This window comes from Falco peregrinus, chromosome 3 (genome assembly GCF_023634155.1).
Source record: "Falco peregrinus isolate bFalPer1 chromosome 3, bFalPer1.pri, whole genome shotgun sequence".
In the NCBI taxonomy this organism is placed as follows: Eukaryota; Metazoa; Chordata; class Aves; order Falconiformes; family Falconidae; genus Falco; species Falco peregrinus.
The window spans coordinates 20,727,186-20,755,125 of record NC_073723.1 but is presented as its reverse complement, the minus strand read 5'-3'; the positions used below and the strand labels follow the sequence as shown (position 1 = coordinate 20,755,125).

General features: G+C 40.0%; 1 protein-coding gene across 6 annotated transcripts in view; it reads right to left on the bottom strand.

Annotated features, from left to right (window-relative positions):
- The window catches only part of ENPP2 (ectonucleotide pyrophosphatase/phosphodiesterase 2), a 76,686-nt gene that overhangs the window by 4,650 nt on the left and 44,096 nt on the right, over positions 1-27,940 (bottom strand). For 4 of the 6 annotated variants that reach the window (XM_027792096.2, XM_027792097.2, XM_027792098.2 and 1 more), the window contains exons 11-24: positions 27,635-27,707; positions 19,078-19,189; positions 17,599-17,724; positions 12,946-12,977; positions 12,018-12,145; positions 9,823-9,910; positions 9,613-9,700; positions 8,566-8,738; positions 8,100-8,151; positions 5,474-5,610; positions 4,857-4,992; positions 3,616-3,693; positions 962-1,094; positions 140-296 (exon numbers count right to left, since the gene is read on the bottom strand). In XM_027792096.2, coding sequence (XP_027647897.2) covers positions 140-296; positions 962-1,094; positions 3,616-3,693; positions 4,857-4,992; positions 5,474-5,610; positions 8,100-8,151; positions 8,566-8,738; positions 9,613-9,700; positions 9,823-9,910; positions 12,018-12,145; positions 12,946-12,977; positions 17,599-17,724; positions 19,078-19,189; positions 27,635-27,707 — 1,513 coding nt within the window. Of the gene's footprint in view, positions 1-139; positions 297-961; positions 1,095-3,615; positions 3,694-4,856; positions 4,993-5,473; positions 5,611-8,099; positions 8,152-8,565; positions 8,739-9,612; positions 9,701-9,822; positions 9,911-12,017; positions 12,146-12,945; positions 12,978-17,598; positions 17,725-19,077; positions 19,190-22,806; positions 22,965-24,725; positions 24,736-27,634; positions 27,708-27,940 lie in introns of all 6 variants that reach the window. The other 2 variants (XM_027792099.2, XM_005241198.3) reach the window with 2 other exon arrangements.

The following is a 27,940-nucleotide window of genomic DNA, read 5'->3' as shown; positions in this document are numbered from 1 at the left end:
GGAGGTGACACTTAACAGACTCACTATCCTGTCCTTTCATTCAAGATATCAGTTGAGCACTAGTGGCCAATAGTAAGGGGGTTTCACATGTCCCAGGGATATATTTACCACAGGATTACAGTAGTGCAGCAGAACTTACATTGCAGCTCTCATCATTGTCAGGCCGGTGGGGAAGGATGTATGAGAGAACGGAAAGTGGTCCATCGCACTTGTCAGCTGGCTGAGTGAAATCTAAGCAGCTGGTTATGATGGCATAGTAATGAGTAGGAACAGGGATGGCACTGCCTTCCACAAACCTGGGGAAATAAAGCAAGCATTTATCCACAAATGATTAAACTTTTTTGAAAGAAGGTTACACAAACAGCATGGTCTTTCCTTGCTATGCGTGAGGCCGCATGTATGTTGCTGAAGTGTGTTTGATTCCTAAACGCTATCTGAAAATGAGCATTCAATTAACTCATGTCTTCTGTGCTACAGAAATACCTCACACCAGTGCTGAAAGGCTTCTTCAGTTCAGGGGCATAGACAGAAAGCATTACTGAATTAACAAAACACATGAGTATCTAACTCAACAGTACTGCTATGGTTTTCTCTGGTGTCCAGTTGTCAACTCTTAAGTTCTAGACAATTTTAGAGAAAACAGGTTATTTGGAACATAATTCAACTTCATCTTAAGGATGAATGAACACTTAATTTCCAAGCCAAGGTGAACAGTTACCAGCTGAATTGCCATTTCCTCATTTTTACCACTGTACTACTTACAGGGGCATTCAGTCTTGAGGAACAATAATTTTAGAAGGAGCAGGAAAATTATATCTTCTCCCAAAAACCAAATAATGTGCAGATAATGACTCATTTAAGATAAAGCCATCATTAACAGAAGCAACAGCAAACCAGTTAAACAAACAAACAAACAAAAAACCACAAACAAAAAAAACAAACAACCCCCCCCAACTCTTACTGTTTTATTTTGTCAGGTGTGTCATGTAAACCATCATAGTCATAGTCAAAGATTGGTCCACTTATAACATTGACTCCATTTCGTTCAGTGGCATATCTCTTCACCAAAACCCTTTGGAAATAGTTCCATACCTCTGTGGGGAAGGAGGGGGGAAATAAAAAAAAAAAAAAAAATGCAACAAAAAATAAAATACACCAAAATTTGATTAAGTCAAAACACTTCAAGATTATAAACAATGTTTTTTCCCCCCTCAAAATAAAAACCCAGTGGACATCATTCAAGCAATTGTAGGGGAAATCAAACACTAAGCATTACAGATTTACTGCAGCTTCATTCAGTTTGGTCAATAAAGCCTATTCACATGTCTTTGTTCTCTATGGATTCTTTTACCCCAACCACTGATAAAGGAAATACACAGTACCACTCCCAGGCTGGCATTGCCATAGACATTGCACAGACAGCCTGCTGTTCCTTCACCAAGCACTAGAAACAACTATTCACATGCTTTTGGTGCCCCTGTGAACACTTCCTTTGTCTTTCTTATCTAGTTACAGGGAATGGTGCTGTAGTTGTGTGTGTGGGTTAATTCTAGAAAGGAAACAGCACTGTGATTAAAAGCAAAACCCAAACATTTTAAAAGAAAGGGAAATACAAAGGTCATAGTCTTCCAGTTAAATTCTCCTTGGCTACAAAATGTCTAACTTTTAAATTAAGTGCTGTCAAGGATGACCAAATTGAGGCGTGGCATTTCATTACAGCAACTTTTGGGAAGAGCATGGCATTCTTTCTCCCACCACGCCCTCCTCAACGGTAACAAGATGCTTGCAGAGGCTGGAAACACACTGGGATCTCCAGTTACATAATTCTTTTCCTTCTTTTTCCGTTTACTTTAACACTAACAGAAGTGTCAGACAAATACAAAATAACAAATAAAATATCTCCGACCCCTAGAAGTTTAACTTTTGTCCTACCAGCTCAGACCATCAAGTTCACGGTTCATGGGCACTGATGTCAACACCAGCCTCAGCGAGCCCCCCCAGTATGCCTTGTCCTGAGGCTGCTCAGCGCCACATGCACTCCCTTGCTTGAGCTGATGCTCTAATAAGAGCGTCAGCTGCGGCGGCCACTTGGCAGTACCACTCCCCCAGCTCCTTGCTCCTCCAATACATCAGCCTTAACAATAAAAATAGCCCCCAAAAGAAAGCTTTTTTCTCCCCCCTTGAGTTTTCCAGCTGAATCAGCTCCCCACTCAGGTTCCCACTGCAGCCCACGTTAAGACAGCACTGCCAGCCCAGGGGCATTATCTTGCAGCTCCTTAAGTCAGACTCACTATAGGAAACAGATACAGTATTCTTGCCTGGGGGGATGGGATGAGACAGTGAATTTAAAAAAAAACAACAAAGTGTGCATGTGGGGGGGGTGCCTCTACAGCCAGCACTGCCACCAAAGCCAGCATGGCATAAAACTGCCACCTCGTATTTTCCTTGTTGTGGGAAAAGCTCCATATAACAAGCTTATAATCAGCTCTTAGCATCGCAACCTGCACACATGTAGTGGTTCGTAATTCCCCAAGAACGATGTCAGTTCCAGCACTTGTTCTCAGGGAATTCTTCACGCACTTGTGATGAAGAGGAACGCTGCTAGACAAAATGAGCTGCTAGTGGTGGGTTGTTCTCCTGCGATTAGCATCTCAGCTAATTTGCTTAGACTAACATTAGCATAAAGAGGACTTTTATGAAGTGATTTGAGAGTGGGAAATCCCCAATAATTTTGCACTCTGTAATCAGTTAAGTGCCTTTGCTCAAATTTCCAGCAAACATCACCACTTGTCCTACTCAGAGGCCTTTTCAGTTAAAAACACTCTTCTGGTTAAAAAGAAAAAACCTCCCCATAGGCTTTGATGTTTATCCAAACCTCTCTGGCCTAAAATCTGAATTGGAAATCTCACAAGAACAGGCTCTTGAGATTCTTCCAAGGCTTCTCAATTCCTGCCAAGCCAAAAATGCCACCAGAATAGTCTGATGGTTTTCCTACCTCTTGGCAGTACTAGAGACAGAAGGGATGTGCAGACAAAAGAAACGTTAATACTATAACCCTGCAGCACTGTAAGTTTCAGCCAGGTTTAAGTCATTCCTCATTTTCCATAAATTGGTTTCCTCTTCCTTTTTCTTTATAGGTAATAAATATGTTTGGTCTCCCTCTAAGGGCACAGATAGAAAACCAAAAAATAATCACTTGCCCCTGAACTACATGCTAAGTGCACACTCCCAGGTGGCTCCAGTTGAGAAGTAAAAACAATGTTGCCTAAGTATGTTCTGCACTAGCTTGGGCTACAGACAAAATCTGAATGGTTTTGCACAAACTGAATTATTGTGGCACAAAGCAAAAAGTGCTCTTATCTTAGCCCAGCACTGAGGAAAATAAATCTTTCTTAAAACTTAAGCCTTGCTTGTGGTATTTTGCCTGCCCATACCTAGAACTATACAAGTGCCCACAGGTATTATCTGCTGGCTACAGGTAACTGAACTTCATGTTCTAAACTTCTCCCATCAATTCATTCCATGGTCCAACACACATATTAAAAACCAACCAAACAAACCAAAAAAGCCAAACATGTTGGGAAAGAGAAGTAAAGCCATGGAAAGGGCACTTACTTTTGAAGGCAGGATACATTGGAATTATATTTGTTATTAGAAAAGCATCGTATTTTGCTTCTGCAGAGGAACTTAATTCTGAAAACAATAGAACAGAAATATATTAGTAAGATGAAATATCAGAAATTCAAATAATATAAAAATGTTTTGGAAAATGGATTCAGAGATTAACCAAAGGGAATAGTGTAATCTAAACAACAATCTGAATACTATATTCAGAAGTGCACAGTATATGCATAAAATTTGACTATAATGTGACATCTGAACATGGAAGTAGGGCTATTATCTTTTCGTCAACTGTCAATCAGTTCGAAATATTTTTCTAGCTCATCTACTTTTGCAGTCTTAAAAGTCAGAGAGCTGTTCTGCAGGCTTTTACAAAAGAGGCAAACAATTTCCAGAGAGTGGAGTATTGGATTGTCTTCTAGCTCTGAGCAAGCCTTTGCACCAGTAATGCCATATCAAAAATCCATCAGAAATATTTCAGCCACTGAGCAAGGAAAGCAGAGCAATGAAGTTCATAAATGTGAGACAGTTGTGTCCCTTGAACATTTACTAATCCTAGAGAATCATTGCTTGAAGACGGAACCAATGTAACTGCATCAGGAGAATCCAGGGCACACAATTACATCGGTTTTCTACTAGCTTTATTTCTATAGGACAGTAGATATTTTAACAGTATGCGAGATTCTAATTTGGATTTATAAATTAAATATACATTTATCTTACTGCTGTTTGAATTTAAAACTCTGACTAGATTCCCAGTTCATATAAGTTGGCATCTATCTGCAGTCTTTAAAGGGCCAGCTTTTGATGACTACCTTATAGCTTGTACTCCTACACCGTGCAATTCTTCATTCACCTTTTATTTTTATGAACTAAACTAAGCCAGGCACCAGTCTGGAGCACAACCGTGATAGCAGCTTGTGGCACTGGGCTCTTGGGTCCTCAGAAAGTGCAGCAAGAATAATGTATCCATCCCATTGGGCCCATACATGACACTGGTGCCGGAGTGGCTCCTCTGAGGAGGAGACATCACAGAGGAAGAAATCACCCTGTAGCAGGGGGAAATTAAACCATTCCTACATATATTCTTTCCCAACAATCTCAAAAAAATGCTTAGTCTGTTTATATCTGGAGGGGTGAGTGGGGTGGTAGTGTGTGTTTCACAGCTAAGGTTTTCCCTAACAAAAAAAGAAAATTACGAAACCTCTAGGTATTACAAAGCTAGCTGAACTTACGAGGAGGAAAAAGGAAGCCATAGGAGAGCTGTTTGTCGCCTCTGTAGGCTGCACAGGTCTGGCTGTTTCCTGGAGAAATGCGGAGGTCAGGCCTCACACAGCTGGCCAGGTGCTCAGGAACACCTGATACCTCTGCCTGCATTGAGGAACATAGAAATGACAAGAAAAGTGATTCCAGCATCAATAGCTAAAAGAAGATTATTTTATATAGTCAACAGATTACATGGAAGGTCTTGTGTAGAGTAAAACAAACCACCCAGCTGTACAACCAAATCCTGCTCCTGTGTCTGCTGCAGAGCCCCTCCTTCAGGTAGCAATCACCATGGGAAATAATTCAACTGAAGTCACTGATTATTCCATCATAATAAAACAAATCCCCACTCAGCAAAACTTAGAAAGAAAATGAAAACAGGAAAAGAAATATACGTCCCTTCTGCCTTAAAATTATTTTCTCCTTAACAAACAGATTTGGTATTGTTTACAATGGTATATGATGTAATTTCTGGTGCAAAAATTTACCCATGGAAGGGGAGTTTTAGGACTTTAAAAGTTCAGGTACAGAACAGATTTCCCCAGGATTTTTTAAGTACTTTTCCAAGAACAAAGATAGCACTAACCTGTTTGGAAATAGTGTAGGATGTCCAGAGAGGCATCAGGAATGTTTCACTGTAGCCACTTTCAAAGTCATGGTGATGCAAGATATTGTATTTTGTGCGGTACAGCACTGCGGGGCGCCCATACAGAAGATGCTTCTCTACATATCAGAAGAAATTACATTTGCATTTATTACTGAAAACCTTAAAGATGAAAAAAACCAGGGGTCGGCTTTCCAACTCCAACACATGCTGATTTTACAGTGCTCCTTAATGGGATGCTGACCCTGAATAACTGCTAAGGAAATCCTGTAATAGAGAGAGCAGCAGTTCTTCAATAGCTTTGGCCGAGATCCCTATTCCAGGCTCACAACACACTGAGGTTAAAAGTCCCTTCTGTACTTGAAAGCTTGTTGGGGTCATAGCATGGAGAAAGGGTGTTTCTCCAAACACAGAAGACTCCACAAGAACTTTGTGTCCACATCTCAGTCACACATGAGGTAATAAGCACTTTTTTGCAGGTTTCCATCAGCCCCTATCCTATCCTGCCACTCTTTCTTCTTATGTTTTTTCTCTCCTTCCTATGGTAACATCCCTCTCAAAAGGGAGGCATAAGTAGTTACTCACTAAAAGAGTATTTTTTCCCACTTGGCTGATACAGATGATGTTCTGAAGACTGATGTGCTATTTTCTATCAGCTAGATCAAAGAAAATAAACAAACAAAAAAAGAACTTCCTAACTTTAGCTAAAAAAACCCCAACCTTCAACTCTGCAAAACTTGCTTTTCTTCTGTCTTGGCGATATGGTTGAATGTCACTAGGTACCTCTGACAAGCTTGCTTATAAAAAGACAAAAATATCTTTGAAAGAGAGAGAAGAAAAATAAATTTCCTGGCTAATCTTGCATTGTGCTGCACAGTTCGTTGATTCTGATTAACCGTTTGGGAAATAGGCTTGGCTTGCTTTGGGAAATCAAAACAAAGAAACAAGGGAAGCAGCCTAACATTGTACACAGATAGGCATTTAACCTGGAAGGACATGGTTTATTAGTGCCTGAGTCCAAATAGAGGATATTTTTGTAGGAAACAAGAATGAAAAGTAGAAAAAGGCATGTCTAGGGACAAAGACAAATTTGCTTTATTCAAGAGAAGCTGAAGCATCTTTTTCTTCTGCATGTGTGTATCATCATCAGCTAAATATGTGTGGTGCACCATGCAGGAAAAAGGAATTACCAACTAAACACAGGAAGATTTATGAACAGGTGCCACAGCCTGTCATAAAATACAACAAAATAACTTGCACATAGCAGAACTTTTTGTTGTTTAGATAAGGGCCACTTCATTCCACTTAACTTACAAACAAGCAAGTAAAATTGGTTTAAATGTTTGTATCTTAAAATACATCAAAAGTACAGTTTTTATACTACTGAAGGAAGAAGCATCAAAACCTTAAATGAAAATAAAGATGTTGAGACAATGATGAGAGTGTTTCTTCCTGATGCCAGAAATTGCCTCAGCAGGGAGTAGCTGTTCACTAAGTGGACAATATATTCAAGTTTAACAATATGAAAGCTGCAGAAAGGCAATTTAACTCACAAAGAAAAGGAATAGTTTCACCGCTAGAAACTAAAAGATAAGCTGCATTGCCTGTTCACAGCAAAAAAATTGAAGTAGCAGCTTCCCAAGAGAATTTCTAAAATCTCCTTAGTCATCTGAGCAATATGAAGTGTCTCAAAAAGTCCATGTCTAAACTTAAAGCTTCAGAATTTGCCAATTTGGACAATTGGTGAGCGGGGTGGTCTAAACTGGATCAGGGCTGTAAGAAGTAAAGCTCTGCTTTGGCATGCCTTTCACTCAGCATAACTGTTCAAAAATGCAGTTCCCATCCCCTCCCCTCTGGTCCTATTGCTGGTTTTAACCTGGACCACAGCCCCGATGCAGCTGAGAGTGCAGCCACACGAAGTCAGTGCTGCCATACAGCGGGGAGGGTGCAAGAACTAGTGTCCAGGAGAGCAGGGGATGCTTTCTCCTGGGTGTAACATTGACTTGAATGCTGATGAGGGACAGAAATGGACTAAGCATCCCTGAACCAGCAGAGCATTTGTTTCATATCCCATGTTTCGGTGGATACCATGCACCTTAAAACCCAAGCATTAAAGACCCAATCAGGGATTGTTAAAGCAGCTGTACCATACTTTTTACCACTGACCTGGTGAAACCTAAGCCGGAACAATACTGGTAAAATACAGTTTGCAGATGTGGTCTCTGTTTTTTACCCCACTTATAGCTTGTGGTTGAATGGAGCACTGCCTCATGCACCCTCCCCTTGCCTCAACTCTCCACTTGCACAGCAGAGATTAAGCATCCTAAAGGTGATTAAAAGAAAGAACTAAAACTCAGCACTTTGGATGACACTTTAGTCCCAGTTACAACAAAAGACACTGTGCATGTTCACTCCCTAATGGAAGCAGCACTTAATCCTGCCCATGTATCTCATATATATCTATGTGCTATTTTGACAGTTATTTGAAAAGATGTTTTACTATACATTACCTAAACCAAAACAGGAGTTTCTCTGGTATAAATGACACAAAGAAACTTGCAATATAAAACAAAAATAGCTTTTATGAACTGAGGCACCAGGCTCTTACCTTCTGTTCCTTTGACATGAAAGCGTTTGTTGAGTTCATCCAACTTGTTCTTCTCAAGAAGAGAAAAAAGGGACAAGATTAGGATCACTGGAGCATTCTGACACCTTGTTTTACTAGGCATCTAGCAAAACAAAACTAAAGCTATAAAACACTGACAGTTTTTTGTTTCCTGTTTTACGACAAGCTGTAATTCATAGAATCAAGGAATGGTTTGGCTTGGGTTTGAAGAAGCCTTAAAGATCATCTAGTTCCAACCCCCCTGCCATGGGCAGGGACATCTTCAACTAGACCAGGTTGCTCAAAGTCCCATCCAAACCTGGCTTATTCTAAAAGGGCACAAACGCTTCACAGGAAGGATCTGGGGAATTCTTACAGATCAACCCCTCTCAAAATAGATAAAAAGGCTACAACATTACTAGGCAACTACTGCTAATAGTGGAAGCATCAGCAAATCCTGAACACCTACCTTATCATCACATGTACATCCTATATCAAAATCTGATGCAGAAGGTAGAGCAACAGGATAGAGTGGTTTAGCAACTTCATCTGGCACAGTTGGTTTATAAACGTTGGCTCTCAGCAGGTGGTTTAAACTTCCATGGGTGCCATTATTGGGAGCAGGCTTTAATCCAAGCAGATCTATGAAACCACCAGAAACGAATGATGGTTAGATTTGCAAACAAGTATTCAGCAGCACCTCTACTGAGCCAATACAATTATTTGCAATACTGTTTACAGCCACAACATGTTAATGTATGCTTTTAATGTAATAAAAATGCTAACCTTTTGTCCAAATTGTAAAATTGCAAATGCTGCCTGAATAGTATGACAGCCTTTAGTTAGAAGGTTAGCTTGCATCAAGACACTGGAAAACAGTTTCATTGTAACTACTCCTGCAGCTTCCAGTGCGCACCTACTGTCAGTGTGCTGACCTTACACCAACCATCTGGAACACAGCGTTATTAGTCATTTGCTTTATAGATAAGAGATAAATAATGTTTTTTTTAAAAAAAAAAATAATTACACTTTGGGCTGAAAGTTTTATTGCCCTGGAAAAATCAGTATTAAAAAAAGATCCTAATGTACATCTGTATACATTCTTCTTCACAGCTGCAGTTACCAGTTCAAGAAACATAATCATACCAGGTGATGCCATACAAAACTAAGCGATGTCCCCGAGGTGCTCATGAGACATGCAGATGCAGAAGCAGTCTCTGAAGAGCAACCTCCTTCGTACACCATGCTCTGTAGTGGTGTGTATTCAATCTCTGCCAAGCTGCACACAGCAAAACTATGGTAATCCCCTTTACTGGCCATCTGCTAGAGCAGAGCAAACTCAGGCCCCTGAGAAGTGACTTCAGCCCTCCTGGCCAAAAGGCAAGTGCTTGGGAAAGGGAGACTGTGGAAGGGACACTGGGATGGTCAGTCAGGGTATGAGCTCACAGTTGCTTAAATTAAGCTCTTTTATCCAAAATAGCATGTTTCCTTGTAATTTCTCAAGGACATAGCTTACCACACATTACGTTGTAAAGTTCAATATTTTCAAAAGGAGGTACTTTTGTCTTGTATTTGAATGTAGGGCCATAACCTATAAAGACAGTCTTTAAAAAAAAAAAAAGATTATCATTAAAAGGGTTTTTTACATAAATATTTACATTTTAGAGACCTCCAATTTCTTCTGCCTTCAATGACCTTCCCACAAAGTTTACTCCATTGCTCATACCTGCATGCTGTTTATCTTGTTGTCGTAGCCATGATCTCCATGGAAGAAACACTTTCCCGTTGGTTTCTTGTAAACATCCATAGCTTTCCTAAATGGAAGAAGTATGAGAAGATTTCCTCAAAGGTGTAGTTATGGTGGCTGACCTGACAATGTACTTTGGGGGCAGGGGGGATAAGGTTACAAAGTAGTGCATTGCTTATCTTTCTTGAATAGCAGTAGTGGGGACTGCAGGCTCATCCAGCAACCCCAGGTGTTTCTCCCTCTGCTCCCACTATAAGAGGGTGCAAACCTGAGAGTCAGCTCTTGCTATTACTCACTGATAACAACCTTAGCATCTATTTACTTACTTTCTCAGACTTTGCCATATCACATCATCTCCTACAGACCGGAGGTATTTTGGGCCATACTCTTCTAATCCTCAAAAGGCTAACAGAGCCTTCTAAGAAAGCACTTACAATGCGGCAAACATGATACAATGCTGTAACATGCTTTCACCTGTTTGCTTTCCACCAATAAACAAAATGGGGAGCAAAAAGAAAGCTAGAGGGAAAAAAGAAATATTGTAATGAAGATAGACAGCTGAGAAAATAAGTGCTATTTCATAGGAATGCTAATTATCTGCTTGTTACTGAGTATTTTTTTTTACAAAGTATGTGGAAAAAAGTATTGTGTCACAGCAATTATAATTACCAGCTTGTTCCAGAGTACTTTTTTTACAGTTTTATGAAGGCCATGTGCAGGCAATACATAAAGTGGACCAGATTAACCTACAAGTTAATATCTTCATCTGCAATAAAATGATGCTCAGCCCAAGTTTGATTTTGGCCTTGTAAATTACTAGACATACAGCAGTCAGGTCTGTAACTAGCATTTCTCTGGCTGTGAATATACAACGAATTACAGCTACATTAACGAACAAATCATTGGTGAATGAGATTCCAGAAAAACTGAGAAATATGTAAGCCAAAGAAAGTCCAACGTAATTAATAAGAAAATACTAAATGTAAATTAGCTTGGGCCATCCCATCAGTTCCAGTAAAATTATCAAAGCTGAACTTTTATAGGCCTAAAACTCAGAGTGTGATTCTTTGAAATGTACATGAACCCTAGCCACAGAAACTGCACAGGGCAGCCAGCCAGCCAGCTAGTGGAGTTATGCAAGAAAGCAATTGGGATTTCTCATTCACTGCTTCAGCAGAGCGATCCTTGCATAATTCATGGAAAGATAAGCACAGATGTCAAAAGGCACTTACAACACACCGTGTGTTTGCCTGGCAGCTATATGGGCAAAAAACCCTACCATAATTTAAAGCTCCTAACAGACTACCGTGAGCCAAAAGCTGTGTCATCTTCCAAGAACCACTGAGTCATTTTATGCATAAAGACCCAGCCGTTCTCATACTGTAATATACAACATGTGTCAAAAGATCAAAGCAAGAAAAATAATATACGTTAAACCAGAAAGAGGTGCACGATTCATGCATAAAGGCTACTCCTCTCCTGTTCACTCTATACATATGTATGCCAACTTGGTTTTTTGCTTGATTTTTAGCTAAGAATATTAAAAGTTGCCTGTATTTTATAACTGAAAATTCAAAGCCATATGGAGAAAAACAACGCAAACTAGGGTTTTCTCTGAGCTAAAGCATTCTGGTTTTCTGTGGATTTCTTTTGCAACACAATATGCTGCTGGCACTTTGATGGTCACCCTGTCATACCCTTCCACACATTCTCAGGCATTCACCCACTCTGCCAATATCCCCATTTGCTTTCCATTCACCCACTGCATCCACTCAGCCTCTTGTTCCCTAACATGCCAGGGTCACATGTGCCTTTCCCTTCCTCCCATATTCCCTGGTTCCCAGTTGGAATAAGCTTGTACCTTATTAAAAAAAGCTTATCAGCTTCTATATTTGAACTAATCAATCAGTCAAAATCCACAGAGCTGCTTAAGGAAACCAATCTAGGTTTCTGCCCTCTATCCAGCTACTGATTTTCCCAAATTTTAAAACAATTTTATATTCTGAGCCACATCCCCTGCACCAAATACTATTGAACCTCACCAGGAGTTCAAAACTTCTCTTGTTCATGGGGTAGAGCAGCGGGATGCTGACAGACAGGGCAGTCCCAGGTGTCTCTTTTCCTCAGAAAAAAACAGGCTGAAAATTGGGATGGAAGCAAAAGCAAGAATTTACCTTGCCACATGCCATTTGCGATCCACCAGTAAATGGACATCCTCAATTCTTCGGTTGTAAGCGTAGTGCAAGCGTTTAGGCAGATGCTGTTTCAAGTAAGGCTTGAAGTGCTGGTCTGGCTTTCTGCACTGAAAAATAAATGGTTACAAATGACACTGCTGTCAGTTAGTTTAGACACACATAAAACCTTGAACTGTAGCAATCAAGCTGTTAAGGACATTATTGATGATGTCTTGAAAATAAAGTGTACATCCAGAGCACATGGTCCAGCCCTCTCTGTGCAGTATTTAGATAAGACCAGGGCCCAGGGAATTATTCAAAGACTTATTTGGAAAGCCTCATTCTCATGACAGCCCTTTTGAAAGCATCATGCAAAACATCACACTTACCTAGCTCATGAATGAAGAATTTTATTCTAAGTGGACCAAAGCTTAGGTTTCAGAGAAAAGCTGAAATGTTCAAAATACAACTCATGTGCAAATATATTTAAAGCCATCTGGTTATAAAACTTGGTACTTTTTTAAAATCAGCTTTTATTTTAAACACTTCTTTTCCATTAAAAGCAAGGTTATAGCTGAAGTCTATCAAATTAACTTTTTCAGCATCTTCAAAGTGCTAGTAAAATATTTACCCTGAAAGATTACTTTCCCTTCCTGAAGGAATGAATAGGCTCAACTCGGAGTCAACACAGTTGGAGAGATTCTGGCTCCACACTGCCCAAAAACTTTACAACAGCTACTACAGCAGCAAACAGTGGAATTTATGACAAACATTAATCTGTACTCATGAAGACCACCATTTAACACTCTTTATTCATGTTAGTGGTTGGTTTTCCTGCCTAAAGAGTGAGGAGAGAATGCTGATTAATGCTCCAAAGGAAGATGTGAATTGAACAGTTCAGTATAGATTCCCAATTCTAAATACTTACTGTAAGGTTGGCAACAATCACTTTAGGGTCATCTGTTAAGGAAAGAAAAAATAAGAAAAAAATAATAAAATATTAACAATTTGCAGAAGAAAACAAAGTAATAATGTAGTTTTACAGAAGTGTTCTTCTTAAAAGTTGGCTGAACTTTACTAAAAATACACTGTATATATCATAGAATTGTTTAGGTTGGAACAGATCTTAAGATCATCCATTAACCTAGCACTGTCAAGTCTGCCCATAAACCATGTCCCTAAGTGCCACATCTACATGTCTTTGAGAAACCTGTAGAGATGGTGACTCCACCTCCTCCCTGGGCAGCCTGTTCCAATGCTTGACCACCCCTTCAGTGAAGAAATTTTTCCTAATATCCAGCCTAAACCTCCCCTGGTGCTACTTGAGGCCATTTCCTCTTGTCCCATCGCTTGTTACTTGGGAGAAGAGACTGATCCCCACCTTCCTACAGCTTTCTTTCCAACAAAGAGCGACAAGGTCCCCCCTCAGCCTCCTTTTCTCCAGGCTGAACATCCCCAGCTCCCTCAGCCGCTCCCCGTCAGACTTGTGCCCCAGCCCCTTCCCCAGCCCCATTGCCCGTCTCTGGACACGCTCCAGCCCCTCCGTGTCCCCCCTGCAGTGAGGGGCCCAAAAGTGAACACAGGGTTCCAGGTGACACCTCACCAGTGACAAGTACAGGTGCCCTTGCCCTGCTGGCCACATGATTTCCAATACAGGCCAGGATGCCATTGGTCTCCTGGGCCACCTGGGCACACTGCTGGCTCATGTTCAGCCGGCTGTCAACCAACACCTCCAGATCCTTTTCCACCAGGCAGTTTTCCAGCCCTTCTTGCCCAAGCCTGTAGCATTGCGCGGGGTTGTTGTGACCCAAGTGCAGGACCCAGCACTTCTCCCTGTTGAACCTCACACAATTGGCCTCGGCCCATTGGTCCCAGCCTGCCCAGATCCCCCTGGAGAACCTTCCTGCTCCCAAGCAGATCAACACTCCCTACCCAACTTGGTGTCATCTTCAAATTTACTGAGGGTGCACTGAATCCCCTCATCCAGATCATCATTAAAGGTATCAAACAGGACTGGTCACAATACTGAGCCCTGGGGAACACCACTTGTGACCAGCCACCAACTGGATGTAACTCCATGCACCACCACTCTGGGCTCAGCCATCCAGCCAGCTGTTTACCCAGCACAGAGTACACCCATCCAAGCCATGAGCAGCCAGTTTCTTCAGTAGAATGCTGTGGGGAAACAGTGTCAAAGACTTTGCTAAAGTCTAGGTAGACAACATCCACAGCCTTTCCCTCATCCACTAAGTGGGTCTTCTTATCATAGAAGGCGATTAGGTTAGCCAAGCAGGACCTGCCTTTCATAAACCCCGTGCTGGCTGGGCCTGATCACATGGTTGTCCTGTACATTCCATATGGCAGCACTAAAGATTATCTGCTCCATAATCTTCCCTTGCATTGAGGTCTGACTGGCAGGACTGTAGTTTCCTGGATCCTTCTTCTGGCCCTTCTTGTAGATGGGCGTCATATTTGCTATCCTCCAGTCAACTGGGACCTCCCTGGTTAGCCAGGACCGCTGATCAATGATTAAAAGTGGCTCAGAGAGCACTTCTGCAAGTTCCCTCAGTACTTTTGGGGGGATCCCATATGGCCCCATAGACCTAAGTGGTGTAGCAGGTCACTGACCACTTCCCCGTGGATTATAGGGGCTTCATTCTGCTCCTCATCCCTGTCTTCCAGCTCAGGGGCCTGGGTACCTGGAGAGCTGGTCTTACTATTGAAGACTGAGGCAAAGAAGACGCTAAGTACCGCAGCCTTTTCCTCAGCTTTTGTTGATATGTTTCCTTCCACATCCAATAAAGGATGGAGATTCTCCTTAACCCTCTTTATTGCCAATGGATTTACAGAATTCCAGCCTTCTGATCTCCTTTGCCCTTCAGCACTGTACCCCAAGGGACTCTGGTTCCAGTCTCCTGAACAGGCCAACGTCAGCCCTCCAGAAGTTCAAGGTGGCTGTTCTGCAGATCCCCCTTCTTACTTATCTGAGAATCAAAAACTCTATATCATTTTGTGATGGTGGTGCCCAAGACGCCTCCAGCCATCACATCACCCACAAGTCCTTCTCTGTTCACAAACAACAGGTCCAGTGGGCACCTTCCCTAGCTAACTCCCTCAGCAGCTGTGTCAGGAAGTATCTTCCACACACTCCAGGAACCTCCTAGGCTGTTTTCTGCCTGCTGTGTTGTATTTCCAGCAGCCATCTAGTAAATTGAAGTCCCCCAAGAACAAGGGCTAGAGATTGTGAGACTTCTCCCAGCTGCTTACAAAAGTTTTTGCCTGCCTCTTCATCCTGTTTGGATGTTCTGTAACAGACTCCCACCATATCTGCCTTGTTGGCATATTCTTATATGATTTCTGTAAGATATCCTGAATATGAACTGAAGTTTAACTGTATACCCTTTACTCAGTGATATGGCAGTTGCTTAGGTAGTGTTGCTCACTGGTTTATCATTTGGACCTTAGTTTAATATTTATTCTATTTTCTGAAAACAAGTATTTTCAAGTCTTTTGATTGCCTTCCTTTAAAATAATAATTAAAAAAAAATCATCGCAAAACAAAAAGACATTCCTTGAAAATTTTGAAAGCACATTTGAATTCAACAATGCACTTCCTTTGAAGCAGTAAGAAAATTATGTAGCATTTTTTGCCTTTTAACACTTCACATATTTCATAGGCTACTACAGAGTATGTGAAAAAACACAGTAAAATATTCTGGATATGTCTTTGGACTATTAAAGAGACATGCAAGATGCAGGAAGCCCAAAACAAGCACAGTAAGTTTGGTTTGGTTGTTTTGGGTTTTTTTTTTTGTTGGGGGGAAGAGCATTTTTCACTCATGACAGAAAAAAACAAGCTGAGAGAAAATCTTAGGAAGTGAACATTATCTCTTGCTTAACTACTGTTGTTTCTACTTGCTTAAGGCATGATCTTGCTGAGCTCTACCGAATCTCAAAACACAAACTACTGCCTTATTCATTGCAAAGGTGTGTCTGCAGTATTGAGGTAGTATTATGGAATAGGAAAACAGAGGGGGAATAAAAAAGGTGGTAATTTGCCATTTAATGGGGCAAACCCCAGTTATAAAACTAAGGACTATGCTTCTTTGTTCTGTGTTCAAAGTGCTGATTAATAAGCAATTGCAAACATTCAAACTACGAAGCTGTGGACAGAGGCCAAAAGAGGAAAACTGTATTGCGGGAAAACCAGTAGTATGACTCAGAGGTCAGTCAGACAAGCTGATCATTTTGGAAGATATTGCCATTCATCCTCCAAAGAAAACTAATTTTTTTCAGCAATTTGGGAATTCAAGGGTTGAAAGATCTTAAAAAAAAAATTCTCAGAACTGAAATATAAGTTTTCAGTAGACTGAAGTGTAAGAATTCTGTCTTCATGCTAGTCTCATAAGTTTTATCAACATAACTGCTATTTTCAACAGATCTTTACACACTCATCCCATATTCCTAGAGCATAAATACCCAAGTAAATTAGCTAGTGAAATAAATGCATACAGAAATTAGTATCTAAGGAAGTTTTACCACATCCTTAAGATTTCTACTATTCTGAAAATACTTAATTTTCAAAGACCAATTGTTTTGTGAAATCTGTCCTCAATCAAAGTTTATGTGAAGTGTTATGAGGGGTCAGTTGGCTGTCCTAGCTATTTGATCTTCCCCTCTGCCAAACGTTGTCACCCTTGTAGCATACACTGCAAAAAGCATAGGTACTTACTGTTAGTTTATGAGTTTCACAGTTTGCATGGTAGCTTAAAACTGCTGGCAAAGCCAGGTTTTCCCTGGTACACTGAAACAGAGCAGCCATGGTTCTGGCACAAGCCCTCTCCTGGTATGCTGCCCTGGAGGTAGTGGTAGTCCTCAGTGGAGCAGTAGTAGGGCAGTTGGGTCTGTAATGCTTTAAATTACAGTTAGCTTCACCAGAAGACTTCTGCCTGAGCCCTGAATGCTCTCATCAAAGATCACCTCATCTCAAATGCCAAGTCAGGATGAATTTCTAACAGTACGGTACAAAAAAGCAGCAAGTTTTACTGTCACCATTGGCCCTGAATGCATACCCTAAATTTTCCTTACATCCCTCAACACCTCCAGGCTGTTTAGCAACCCACTCTGCTTCTCATCTGTGCCAAAATAACGAAGAAGCTAGTGACTTTAAAATTAACAATTAACTTTTTTCCATTAGCTCACAAAAGGTACCAGACACCTTTTTTAGATCCAATCCGTGCAGTGCTGAGATTCTCCAAGTCCCATTTTTGTTGACAGAAGGGAAAAGTACACAAATAAACTCACAGTGACATGTAAGCTGGTGTGTGAAACTGGCTTAGAGTTCCCACTCCTCCTTGCTATAAAAGGGTGAGCAGTGACACAGCTCTACCTCTATGGGGTCTGTGAATTACAGACTGGGAAGGGAGCGAGCAGCTGGTCTTCACAGTGGGCTTCCCTCTGAATGTTCTGCTGTCACACTGCAAACATACACCCTTCGGACATCAGCCCATGGAAGGCATGGAGATACATCTCAGGATTTTCAGATTCTCAGGACATACAGGGTACAATTAAATAAACTTACATTTTAGGTTATTGCTAGACCTAGGGCGAATTCGCCCTAAAGATCCAGGCAGCAAAATGATATCTTCCACATTAGTCAGATAGTTGCTTAAAAATTCGGTTCTTTCACAAGTAGTGTCTTCCATCCCTGCAGAAGGAAAATGCAAAATTAATTTGGCTTGAAAATAAACATGTTTTCCAAAGCACCACAAAAGAGACCCTAAACAGCCTATATTTTTTTTTTAGTAGCTAATCTTATTTTTGTTCTTTTCAGTCATCCAGTTCCAACATCAGACACTGACAGGAGTCAGACTAAGGGTGATTTTAGCACTTGCCTACACAAGAGAAATACCAGTCTTGATGTTGTAGAAGTAGTCACTACATATACCATGTGTGGACTGACACATCTCGAAACAAAGCTCATGGAAAAATCAGTCTGTTTCTAGTTTAGTGTACTACTTTGAGGATTTTCTTTTTTTTTTTAACAAAGGATTTTAAGAGAAATTGCACACAAAAGGTATTGTCTGTTGGTGGTCTGTTCTAAGGCAGCTGAAGATAAACAATTCTCTCCTACAGCCGTTTGTGGTGGGGAGGAATGTATTGCCAGTAACAGACAGTTCTCAACACAAAAGTGCCTCCCCTGGAAATTCTTCCTGCCCCTTACCCTTCCCTCCCCACAGCCAGAAAAAGGCATATGCCATTTTATTGCTAATGTAGAAGTTCTTGTGAGACTTTCATAAACAAAGATCTAAACAGAACAGGACTTTTGGTAGCATCTCTATAAAGTTATACAAAACCAGGTTTATCTCAAACATGCTTGCATATTTCTTTAATAAAACTTCCTTTTTCTTTTTGTTTTTACTAGTATTTAGTATTTCTTCTATTGTAAAATTTCTTCTGATGTTCAAAAGAATGAGACATAACAAGTAATATATCTGCTTTTAGGTGACTCTCCATCTGATTCTGAAATATTTTTTTTTTTTTTTTACCATTTTCCCTCTTCCTCCATTATTTTGATGACATTTTCCATCCAAACTGGATGCAGTCCCTTACAGATGTTCTGGTCTTTCTCCTAGTAGGACAGCTTGGCCCACTAATTGCCATGGAAATGTCTCACTCTAAAGTTCTATTTCTCTCACGAAAAGGAGAACAGTGTTACTAAATTTACTCCTTCCATAAAAAATGCCAACAAGATTACTCTAGGCACATTATGGTCTTCCAATGCAAGGAGAATGCAATATCAAAACCAGCAGGTTTTGAAAAACTCAAGTGGAGATGTAAAACCAGGTCACTGTTATGAAAGAGAAGTGTCCTCCAATGACAATTAGCAGGTGAGCTGAGTGGCCAGTCCACACTGACTGGCTGGTTTTAGGGATTTGAACTACCAGAAAAAATCAGCACAAAAATATCTTAAGTGGAACTTTCATTTAAGCCACCTGTTATACGTACAGCTACATTGATCACACTTTTATATACTGCTAAAGAATATTATTTATTTTACCATGATCACCAACAAATATGACATTGACACATCGATGTAGTTTCAACTGTTTCAGTCCATCCATTAGTTGTCCTACTGTCTTGTCAATCTCTCTCAGGGGATTCACCATCATCTGTATAAATATGCAGAAAGGAAAAGTTAATTCTTATCATTGCAATGTTCCCCCTTCTACAAATGGAGGTCCTTTGGCAAAACCCTAACAGGATAACCATCCAGGTCAAGAGGCAAAGCCTTGGCTGAGCTGTTACACCTAAAATTGTACCATTTCCTTTCCTATATCCACACTGCGACTACATCATGAGAAAGCCCAGCTGAGATGCTGACGCAAGACAGAAAAGGATTGTTATGGCTGATCCTAGGCCTCCCATGGACACGCACACATTTTGTAAAACAAAGTATAGATATTAGAAATATGCATGTGACTTTGGGGGTCAGTTTGTTTCTTATAGATAAATAGTAGTACTTTTTAAAAAGGCTATTTTATATGAATGGCTTAGTCAAAACATGAACATGAAATGAAGCTTTGGACTTCGGATTCATAAGCCAAGTCACTTAATGAAATTCACTTCAAAGGACACCTGATACTAGGATGACAACACGCAAGTCACTTGAGCAGCACATGGGGCTCACAGCGAGTGTTCTTCAGCTTCAAAGCCAAGAGTTTCCAACATTTCAAATGACAGTTTTGGCAAAATTGTCAGCAGGCCCCAGAAGACATGGCTACAGTACTGTGATTTCTTCATTTAAGTTTCCTTTTCATTAAGAAACAACACAGAAAAGACCAAGACATGTTCACAGGATAGTGTTTTCAGCTATAAGAAAATGAAACCTTTTTTACCAGATGGCACCGAGAAGGGAAAAATTTTAAAGTAAGATTTCAGGCAGACTACTCAGATTTTGTTTTGGTTTTGAGAAGAAAACATTTCTTGTCACTGTGTATCAACTTCCTCCACACTTGTCTGTTTGATTTGGCTGGTCCAAGTATCCGCAACAAAACATCCTCCCAGTGACAAACAGAATGCTAACGAATTTTGGATGAGAAAAAAAATAGACTTTGGCAGAATTTTCTGAGAAAAAATAAACACCATGTTAGTGTGACCCAGAAAGACATGGTTCAGAAATTCTCCCTCTGCATGAGTCATTAAGGGATAGATGTTAAATACTCCCAAGTCTGATAGGTTATGAGACAGGAAATGTTGTCTCCCATGTGGCACTATAAATACATGGAGAAGCAGCTTATGAGAGATGGAATCATGGTAGGGAACAAGAGGGACAGTTTCTGCAACATATGGAAGTGGTTCAGTCAAAGAGAAAAATTTTGAAATATTTTAATTCAAGAAAGCCTAAGTAGTCAGTTTAGTTAAAACTTTGAAACATTTTGAGTTTAGAAAGAAAGACAATTATCTGTTTCAGCATTCTTCCACTCTCAAATACAAATTACTTCTTCAGTGAAGGGGAATTCCACTTTTATGAAACTCTATTTGTGTAACATCAATCATATAAGGAAATACAACTTTTACTCAGAATCCAAAGCTTGTTCGAGGAAGCTGAAAATCCAGGTGGATTTCCCATTAATGGCTACTTTTGTCAGCAAGCTTGAGGCTTCTTTTAAAAAATACAAATAAAAAATTACAGCAAACAATACTTCCAAAGATTTCAAGGATTTCAAGTTATGGTAATTTATTTAGCTCCCTTCTTGACCAATTTAACCTGTAAACTTCAGAGACATTTCTGAAACTGTAAGAAAGTCAATATAAATGAAAAATCTTGGTTTTAAAAGAAACAAAAACTCACACAGAAAACTACAAAAATAACCCCTCAACTTTGCAGTTTTCACTACCTGACTGTGTTCAAAGCAGCTTTTAGAAAGGCCCTCACCAATATTTCTTCATCTCACTGCATTCTCTCTCTCCAATTTCTCAATTCAGCTATCTTTTATTATTCTATACAATGCTCTAGTTTTTCCCTAAATGGCCTTTGCAGCCTAGGGCTGGCTGTAGGTGGCATATTCAGGCAAGGATTTTTTGTGTGAACATGCTGCTCTTATAGCTCATGTTCTCACCCAGATGCAACTTCCAAGGAGTTATTGGTGAACAAATAACTCTTGCATATACCTTTCTTCACCTAATAAATTGATATCAAGACTTTGGAAGACTTACAGAAACATTTTGTCTTTCAAAATACACAGAATTCTAAGATGGTGCTACAATAAAGAGTTGGTAATATTGGGAAAGCATTGGGTATGGGATCCGAGACATACAGACCACAACTGGATTCTCTCTTGTCTCCTGAGTTTTCCCTTAGAAGAAGCTTGATTAGAAGCAAGAAAATTTTACTTTATCCACGTGGTTTTCTTTAAATTGGTAGGATCCAGCTGGTACTATATTCCACTGCTCTCAAACAGCACCAAAAGATTAACTTCCTGATATGATGGGAAATATTGTGTAATATTAGGATGTTTTTTTCTGAAATAATAGTCATAAATTTTCAGAGCTGACTTCTCAGAAAGAGTTCCTTGGGGATAAGTTTGGATAACCTTTTCATCCAGGAAAAGAAAGGGGAAGAAAAAAAAAAAGTAGCCACATATGCTCACATCAGTAGTATAACTTGGAATGACAAATTAATGAGTAATAGCAATATCATCCACAGCAGTTATGACTTCTCCTCTCAGGTAAATCCATGTTAAAAGTTCTCTGGAAAATTCCTGTTTTCTTATACCTGATAATTTTTTTACATGTCCCTGTCTGCCATGTCTTTGCACTTAAAGAATCAAACTCAAAATAACTGTTTTAAGTTCATAATGCAACAAGTCAAAAAACACCCCTACAAAAAAGCTACTGAGACGAGTGTTTATAACCTCTGGTAGGATACAGTGGAATGTTAAGACTTTTTTTTGAAAGCTTCAAAAAGAGATATTTAGGTTGTTTATTTGAAGAGGTTTTTAATTATTTAGTAAAATCTCTGAAATGAAAATAATACAGAAGTGGTCTATAACCCCTCCCCCAGTGTGTGTGTTAGTGCTGGGTGGAGAAAGAAAGAAAAAACTAAGGAATACCTTTTTCCTCCACTTGCACCTCCTTCCTAATAAAGCAATTTCTGTTTGACCTTTTTCTTGTGAAAACAGACAAGACATATGCACCACTTTGGTTGCAAATATAGCACTCAGAAATCATGTAATCAAGAATCCCCTACCCTCCAAAGTCACAAACTGGCTTTAAAATACATATTTTTAAAGCAACTTTTTAAAGTTATTTCCCTTTTAGATTTTATGAGTCACATTTTCAGGACTTTTCCACAAACATGATGACTAGACACAGAATCTCAAAATAATCACAAGGCTCCTGTGAGCTGGGGAGTTAAGGAGGCTACAATGTATTGAGGAATCTGTAAAAGCTCAGAAGTGTTACCCGCACTGGTAGCATCTTCCCAGGGATTTAATCATCTGACATAATCTCCAGCTGATGGCTGGATTTCAAAATATAGGAATTATAAAGACGACTTTCCCTAATGCAAACAGAGTCTGAAACAAGAAAAACGTAGCTCTCAAGAGGACTTGGTCTGGTTTGGCTGCTTTCCTTTGGGTCCTTCAGCACATTTATAGAGGTTTTGTCTGCAAAATCCCAACCTGAAGCATGGAGCAAACTCCCAAGTTGAAAAAAATAAAGCTAGAGTAGTGCCTGAAAAGTGGCACTTCCATCATAAAATTTTGGAACATATGTAAAAACTTACTTTCTTCCGACGAGCTTCCGCAGAATATTGATCCACTCTATGTACTTTTCTTCTTTTCTTTGGAGGTGCAACTGGTCTTTCCTGTCTCCTCTTAGGAGGAAGTTTTCTCTTAGGTCTCTTAGGCGGAGTAAGAGGGGAGCCATAACTACTCTCCTGTACTGGCGGGGAGAGATGTCTGGACTCAGAAAAAAAGCCTGTCTCAGCTCATATCAAATAGTAATGCTACCTGTGCCAGATAATCCTGAAGCTTAAATGTTGTGGGCTTTTCAAAAATTTAGGCTTTTGGACAATTTAGGATCTGTCTATTTTTAAGGAGGAATCCACCAAATTGTACTGAAAGCAGAACAGCAGTTATGACAGCGGGCAGCATAAAAGCAAATGAAATTGGTGTTGCGGAAGATAGGTGGGGCTTCCGGTTTTGAAAATACATCGTTATTGGGGAGGTATTGATCAAATATTAATCCATTAATATTATCAAAATGCAAGTAAAATTAATGTCAATTAAAGTAAAATTCATTGCATATAATTTAATGAGTGTTTGGAGTAGAGTGCTGGTGGAAACGCAACATTTCACTCTGGTGATCAGGTACGAGTACTAGAAACCGTCCAGTCCAAATGGCTTTCTGCAAGGTTTTCCACACCCACTTTTTGGCTGAATCAGTGACACCAGGTATCCTCATCAGTAACCTTAGCAAGTGCCACCATTGTGTGCCAGGCCACGCATTCCACTGAAATCACCAGAACCCCACTAGCCAGTTTGGGGACTGCAGGACAAATGCTATGAAGGCGAGACTCAGCATGGAGCTTGTATCCTTCAGAAAATCAGCTAGGCAGGGCGTATTAGCAGCAGCCCATCAGAAAGCTGCACTGCTACCTGCCTTATTACCAGCTTTATGGGCAATTTAAGTTTTTAAATTTCTTAGCACTTTCAGTACTGCGCCTTATTGGGCAATAATGTTGTTCATAATAAATGCACAAAAACCTGGGACAGAGTTATGGGGGGTGGGGGAAAGGGGGAAGACATAATTGGAAGGAACTACTATCCCATTAATCAACTTGCTCACAAATTTAAACTGTACTGCTCTCACTGACTTTAACACAAGCTGCAGGCTCTTGGCACTGCTCAGGATGACACGTGAAGTGCTGATAGATGACACCTACTGGGAGATAGGAACTACGATATGCTGTGTATAATGGAGCACGCTGAGTAGGCTTGAGAAAAGTCGGAGATTTATGATGATATTTAACTTCTGTGTGCTTAGGCAGCTTCTCACAGTTGTTCAGTTACAGAGCTATGTAAACAGGGAAGGGAAGGAAGGGAGGAAGGGGATGTTACCATCTGCCATGCTGTTTCATTGCTTCCAAGGCAAGCAGCTGGAAAGGAGATTCTAGTCCAGTCTCATTCGTCTCTCTCCAGAAAGGCATTTTAATAAAGCAGCACCAGAGTTTTCTGTTTTTAAAACGCTTCAAGCTTTGTGCAGTCCTGATGAGAGGAGCGGCAGGGAAAGGAAGGATTCTCATTTTACTGTCTCTGAATCGGCTCAGATAGAGCTCCACAATGCCAGAAACACGCGAGCGCAGGAGACCCAGGTCTGAACACTGAAAATGGCCGTCTCAAGACAGCATGTTAGAGGAGCAGCAGGAATGGCTTAGCGGTGCCAGATTTTGATGTATTTTAGAGCTCTTATAGTAGTATATTTCTAGAATATTTTATTTTCAAAAAAAAGTTAGCTAGGAGGGGAGAAAAAAAAGCCAAGTTCTTATTAACCAGCCAAATCTTAGTCTTGCTTGAGAGGAGTCAGAACAGAGTTATGGAGGAGGGAAACAAATCCCTCCCCACTTACAGAAGGGAACTGTAACATCACAAAAGTAACTAGCCAGCCAAAGCTCTGCTTCTTGACCCGGACGGACCAACCTACCAGAGTTCAACTGCAGAAGCACAGAGGGAAAGAAAAAAAATAATGCAGAAGTAAATCAAGAGCAAGCACATATTTGATAACTCACATAACTACTCCTGGAATCATAATGGAACCCAATGAAATACTTCCCAAGAAGTTTATGTCCCATCAAAAAAAAAAAAAAAACCAAAACCACTAAAAAACCCCCCAAAAAACACACCCCGCACACAAAAAACAAACCTCGAAGCCTAGACAACCAACTCATTTACACATAATGTTAAGAGGACATGCAAAGTTACACTAGTGGACACTAGCCTTAATCTGTATTCCATTTATATCAGTAACACTGGCAATTCACCGATAAAGTTTAAGTGCATCTCAGTCCCTTATTTCTAGCTTTTAAGAGAGTCTGTACATAAGCTGTTGTGCACGTCCCATGAAGCTCTAAGTGCCATGCACTGAAGTCTGGAAGGTGAAAACTATCAGTAATGGATACCATTAGACCTTTAAGACTTTACATTTAAAATGCATTTAGAACATTATTTGGTATAATAAGCTCTAGCAAACATTCACTTTAATGGATGTTTGCAAGATTCGGAGGTTTTCAAGGTGTAAAGTTATTCCTCAAGCTACTAAATGCAGCAAGAAAAACTCAACATAAAATCCTCAGTCTTCAGAAGCAATAAAAATTCCATCTTAAATATAACATGAAATTGGTAAGAGCTTGTTTGGCTGATCTGCCTTTCCAAGAAGAAAAATGAAGTGGTCAGTACTACTCCATCTGTCTAACTGCTGCCAGCTGTATACAAGAAAAGAATGATTTCACAGGGAGGTCATGCTCTCAGTATCAAGGAAGCAGCTGAAAGGGATCCCTTTGAGGACTTTCTTCCCAGCTGATTCAAGTAAATTTCATAGCTCCTAAAAATTATGTTGAAAACAGTGTCAAGAGAAACAATATAAAATACTTCCTAGCTTTTTTATCCTGAAACCAGGCCCCTAGCAAATCTCAGCATCTGTATACTTACACATCTGTATTCATTTATTGAAATTTCCATTCACAAAGTTACATCTACTGTTTGAACTGCAAACCCATACATGCTCATCTGCTAACTCATCTGTTCTTAATTTGCTAAAAATCAGTTTCATGCTCTTCTTGTGTTTAACACAAATGGCATAAATCCATTTATCTGTAAACCTTTCATAAGCTATTAATTCACACTTATTAAAAGCCTAAGCTTTGCCTTGCAATTAGAGGTCAAACTTCAGATAACCATCCAAAAGAACATCCAAACAATAAGATCCTCCGGGGACTTTTGCTTTTTATGATGACTTCTCCTATGGTGATATAATTACACTGCACTTTTTAGACACTTATAATTAACCTGAAACTAGATTACCATTGGTAAACTGGTTTGTGAAAGACAAATTGCAAATTAAAGAACAAACTCAATGTCATCATCTTCATATTCTCCTTTAATTCCATGGAAAGAGCCCCACAACTCTGTTCAGAGGAAGTGGTTGTCTACAGATAAATAAAATCAGAGTTGTCAGTCATAAGACACACACAGTATTTGTAACACTTCAATAAGAGGAACTATAAAGCATCAGTGAGCAATATATCCTGGAATCAGGGCCCTCATTACCGATACCTTGCTTGACAGAGTCAGACATCTCTCCTGTTCTAAGCCAAATGAGAACACAGAGACATATCAATGCCTGTCAATTTAGCAAGTGTTGGGAGATTTTAACCACTGCTTATCCAGAAAAAGGACTACTTCCTTCTATCCAGTATGGTATTTCAGTGCTGGATTAGAATAATTCCTCACACCTACTGCTCTGGGACCATGTCTCAAACTGCTCTAACAGGGATGCTACCCACAGCAAGCTCATACGTTTTCTTCTCCAGTACAGGACAGCTATCAGATGTATACCAAACAAGTAAGAAACTGTTGCTGGGTACCTGACTGGTCAGGGAGATTTATGTTACCTTCCAAAGAGCAGGTATATGATACACTCCTCAGTTTTTGAAGGTTTACAAACATTTGTTTACCATTTTTAAAAAGCATGTATAATATCTCCTGAAGTCTCACGATGGCAATCTGCAGGCCTACATTTGCAATGAAACTAGAGGACCTTTGCCAGATGTCAAGAGATCATCGGAGATGCCAGATCCCAGCCATCCAAAGTAGCAGGATTTTTGGGTGCAGAATTTACTTTTCCTCCCTCTAAATCCCAGAAAAGCACACAGTATTTAAGTTTTGTCACCTGAACAGTGTTGGCAAGGAAGCAGTACTCATCAGTCCCAGCCAGCTACCCAAAGTTCATACAAGGGGTTAATGTACTGTAGTCTTTTGCACACAATTTCTCATTAAAATACCTTACAGTGCTTCGAAACTTTTTCCAAACTCAGCAGTCTGGTCCTGAGGAAACAGTACTGGCAAAGCTTTCTGAACTCCTGTAGGGCCCACGTGAAACTGGAAATAGCAGCTTTTTACAGTTCGCGACAGACTGGAATTATTGCTTTGGCTACTGCAGGCTGTCAGCTTTAAAGTAAGCTTTTTCTTCTCTGTGTTTATCCTCAGTATTTTCGGCATTATATTTTTATTACTTTTAAGAATTATAAACTGTTAGGTGAAACTTAAATTATGCTGTTGCATCCAAATGTACTCCTGTCTTTATCAAATAAATCTTTCCATTTGCATTATCATATCACACAGAAGCAGCCTCCTGAAAGGCACGGGCAGTTCCTTCTCTCAGAAGTGAATCTTACGTAACAAATCCTTTAGATAGTAACTTTGCTTTCTCTGGCAGAGGTGAAGCATACTGCAGAAACGGGTGAAAAAAAGTTGCTAAAAACTCCTGAGCAGTGGCAATTATTCCCAAAAATGTATTAAAGATGTGTTTTTTTCTGCAGAAGAAAATCTACTAACCTCTGAGTTGAAAGGACCATATCTGTGGCCAGCAGCATCTGGTTGCTCAGAGTAGAAAGCATAAACATAAGGCCTGAAAGAAAGGAAGGTCTCGCTCAGGATAGCTTTTCTTCAACAACAATTAAAAACCCCAGACCTATTAGGTCAAGTCAAATCATGTCAACCTTCCAATGAGAGCTGGCTTTATGGAAAAAGAACTTTCTCAGTCATATGTTTCCATGGTATGATTAAGCAATTAGTTGTTCTACAGCTTTATTAAATCCAAGAACACATGCAGGGAGGCACATGGGGTACCATCTGAGGACA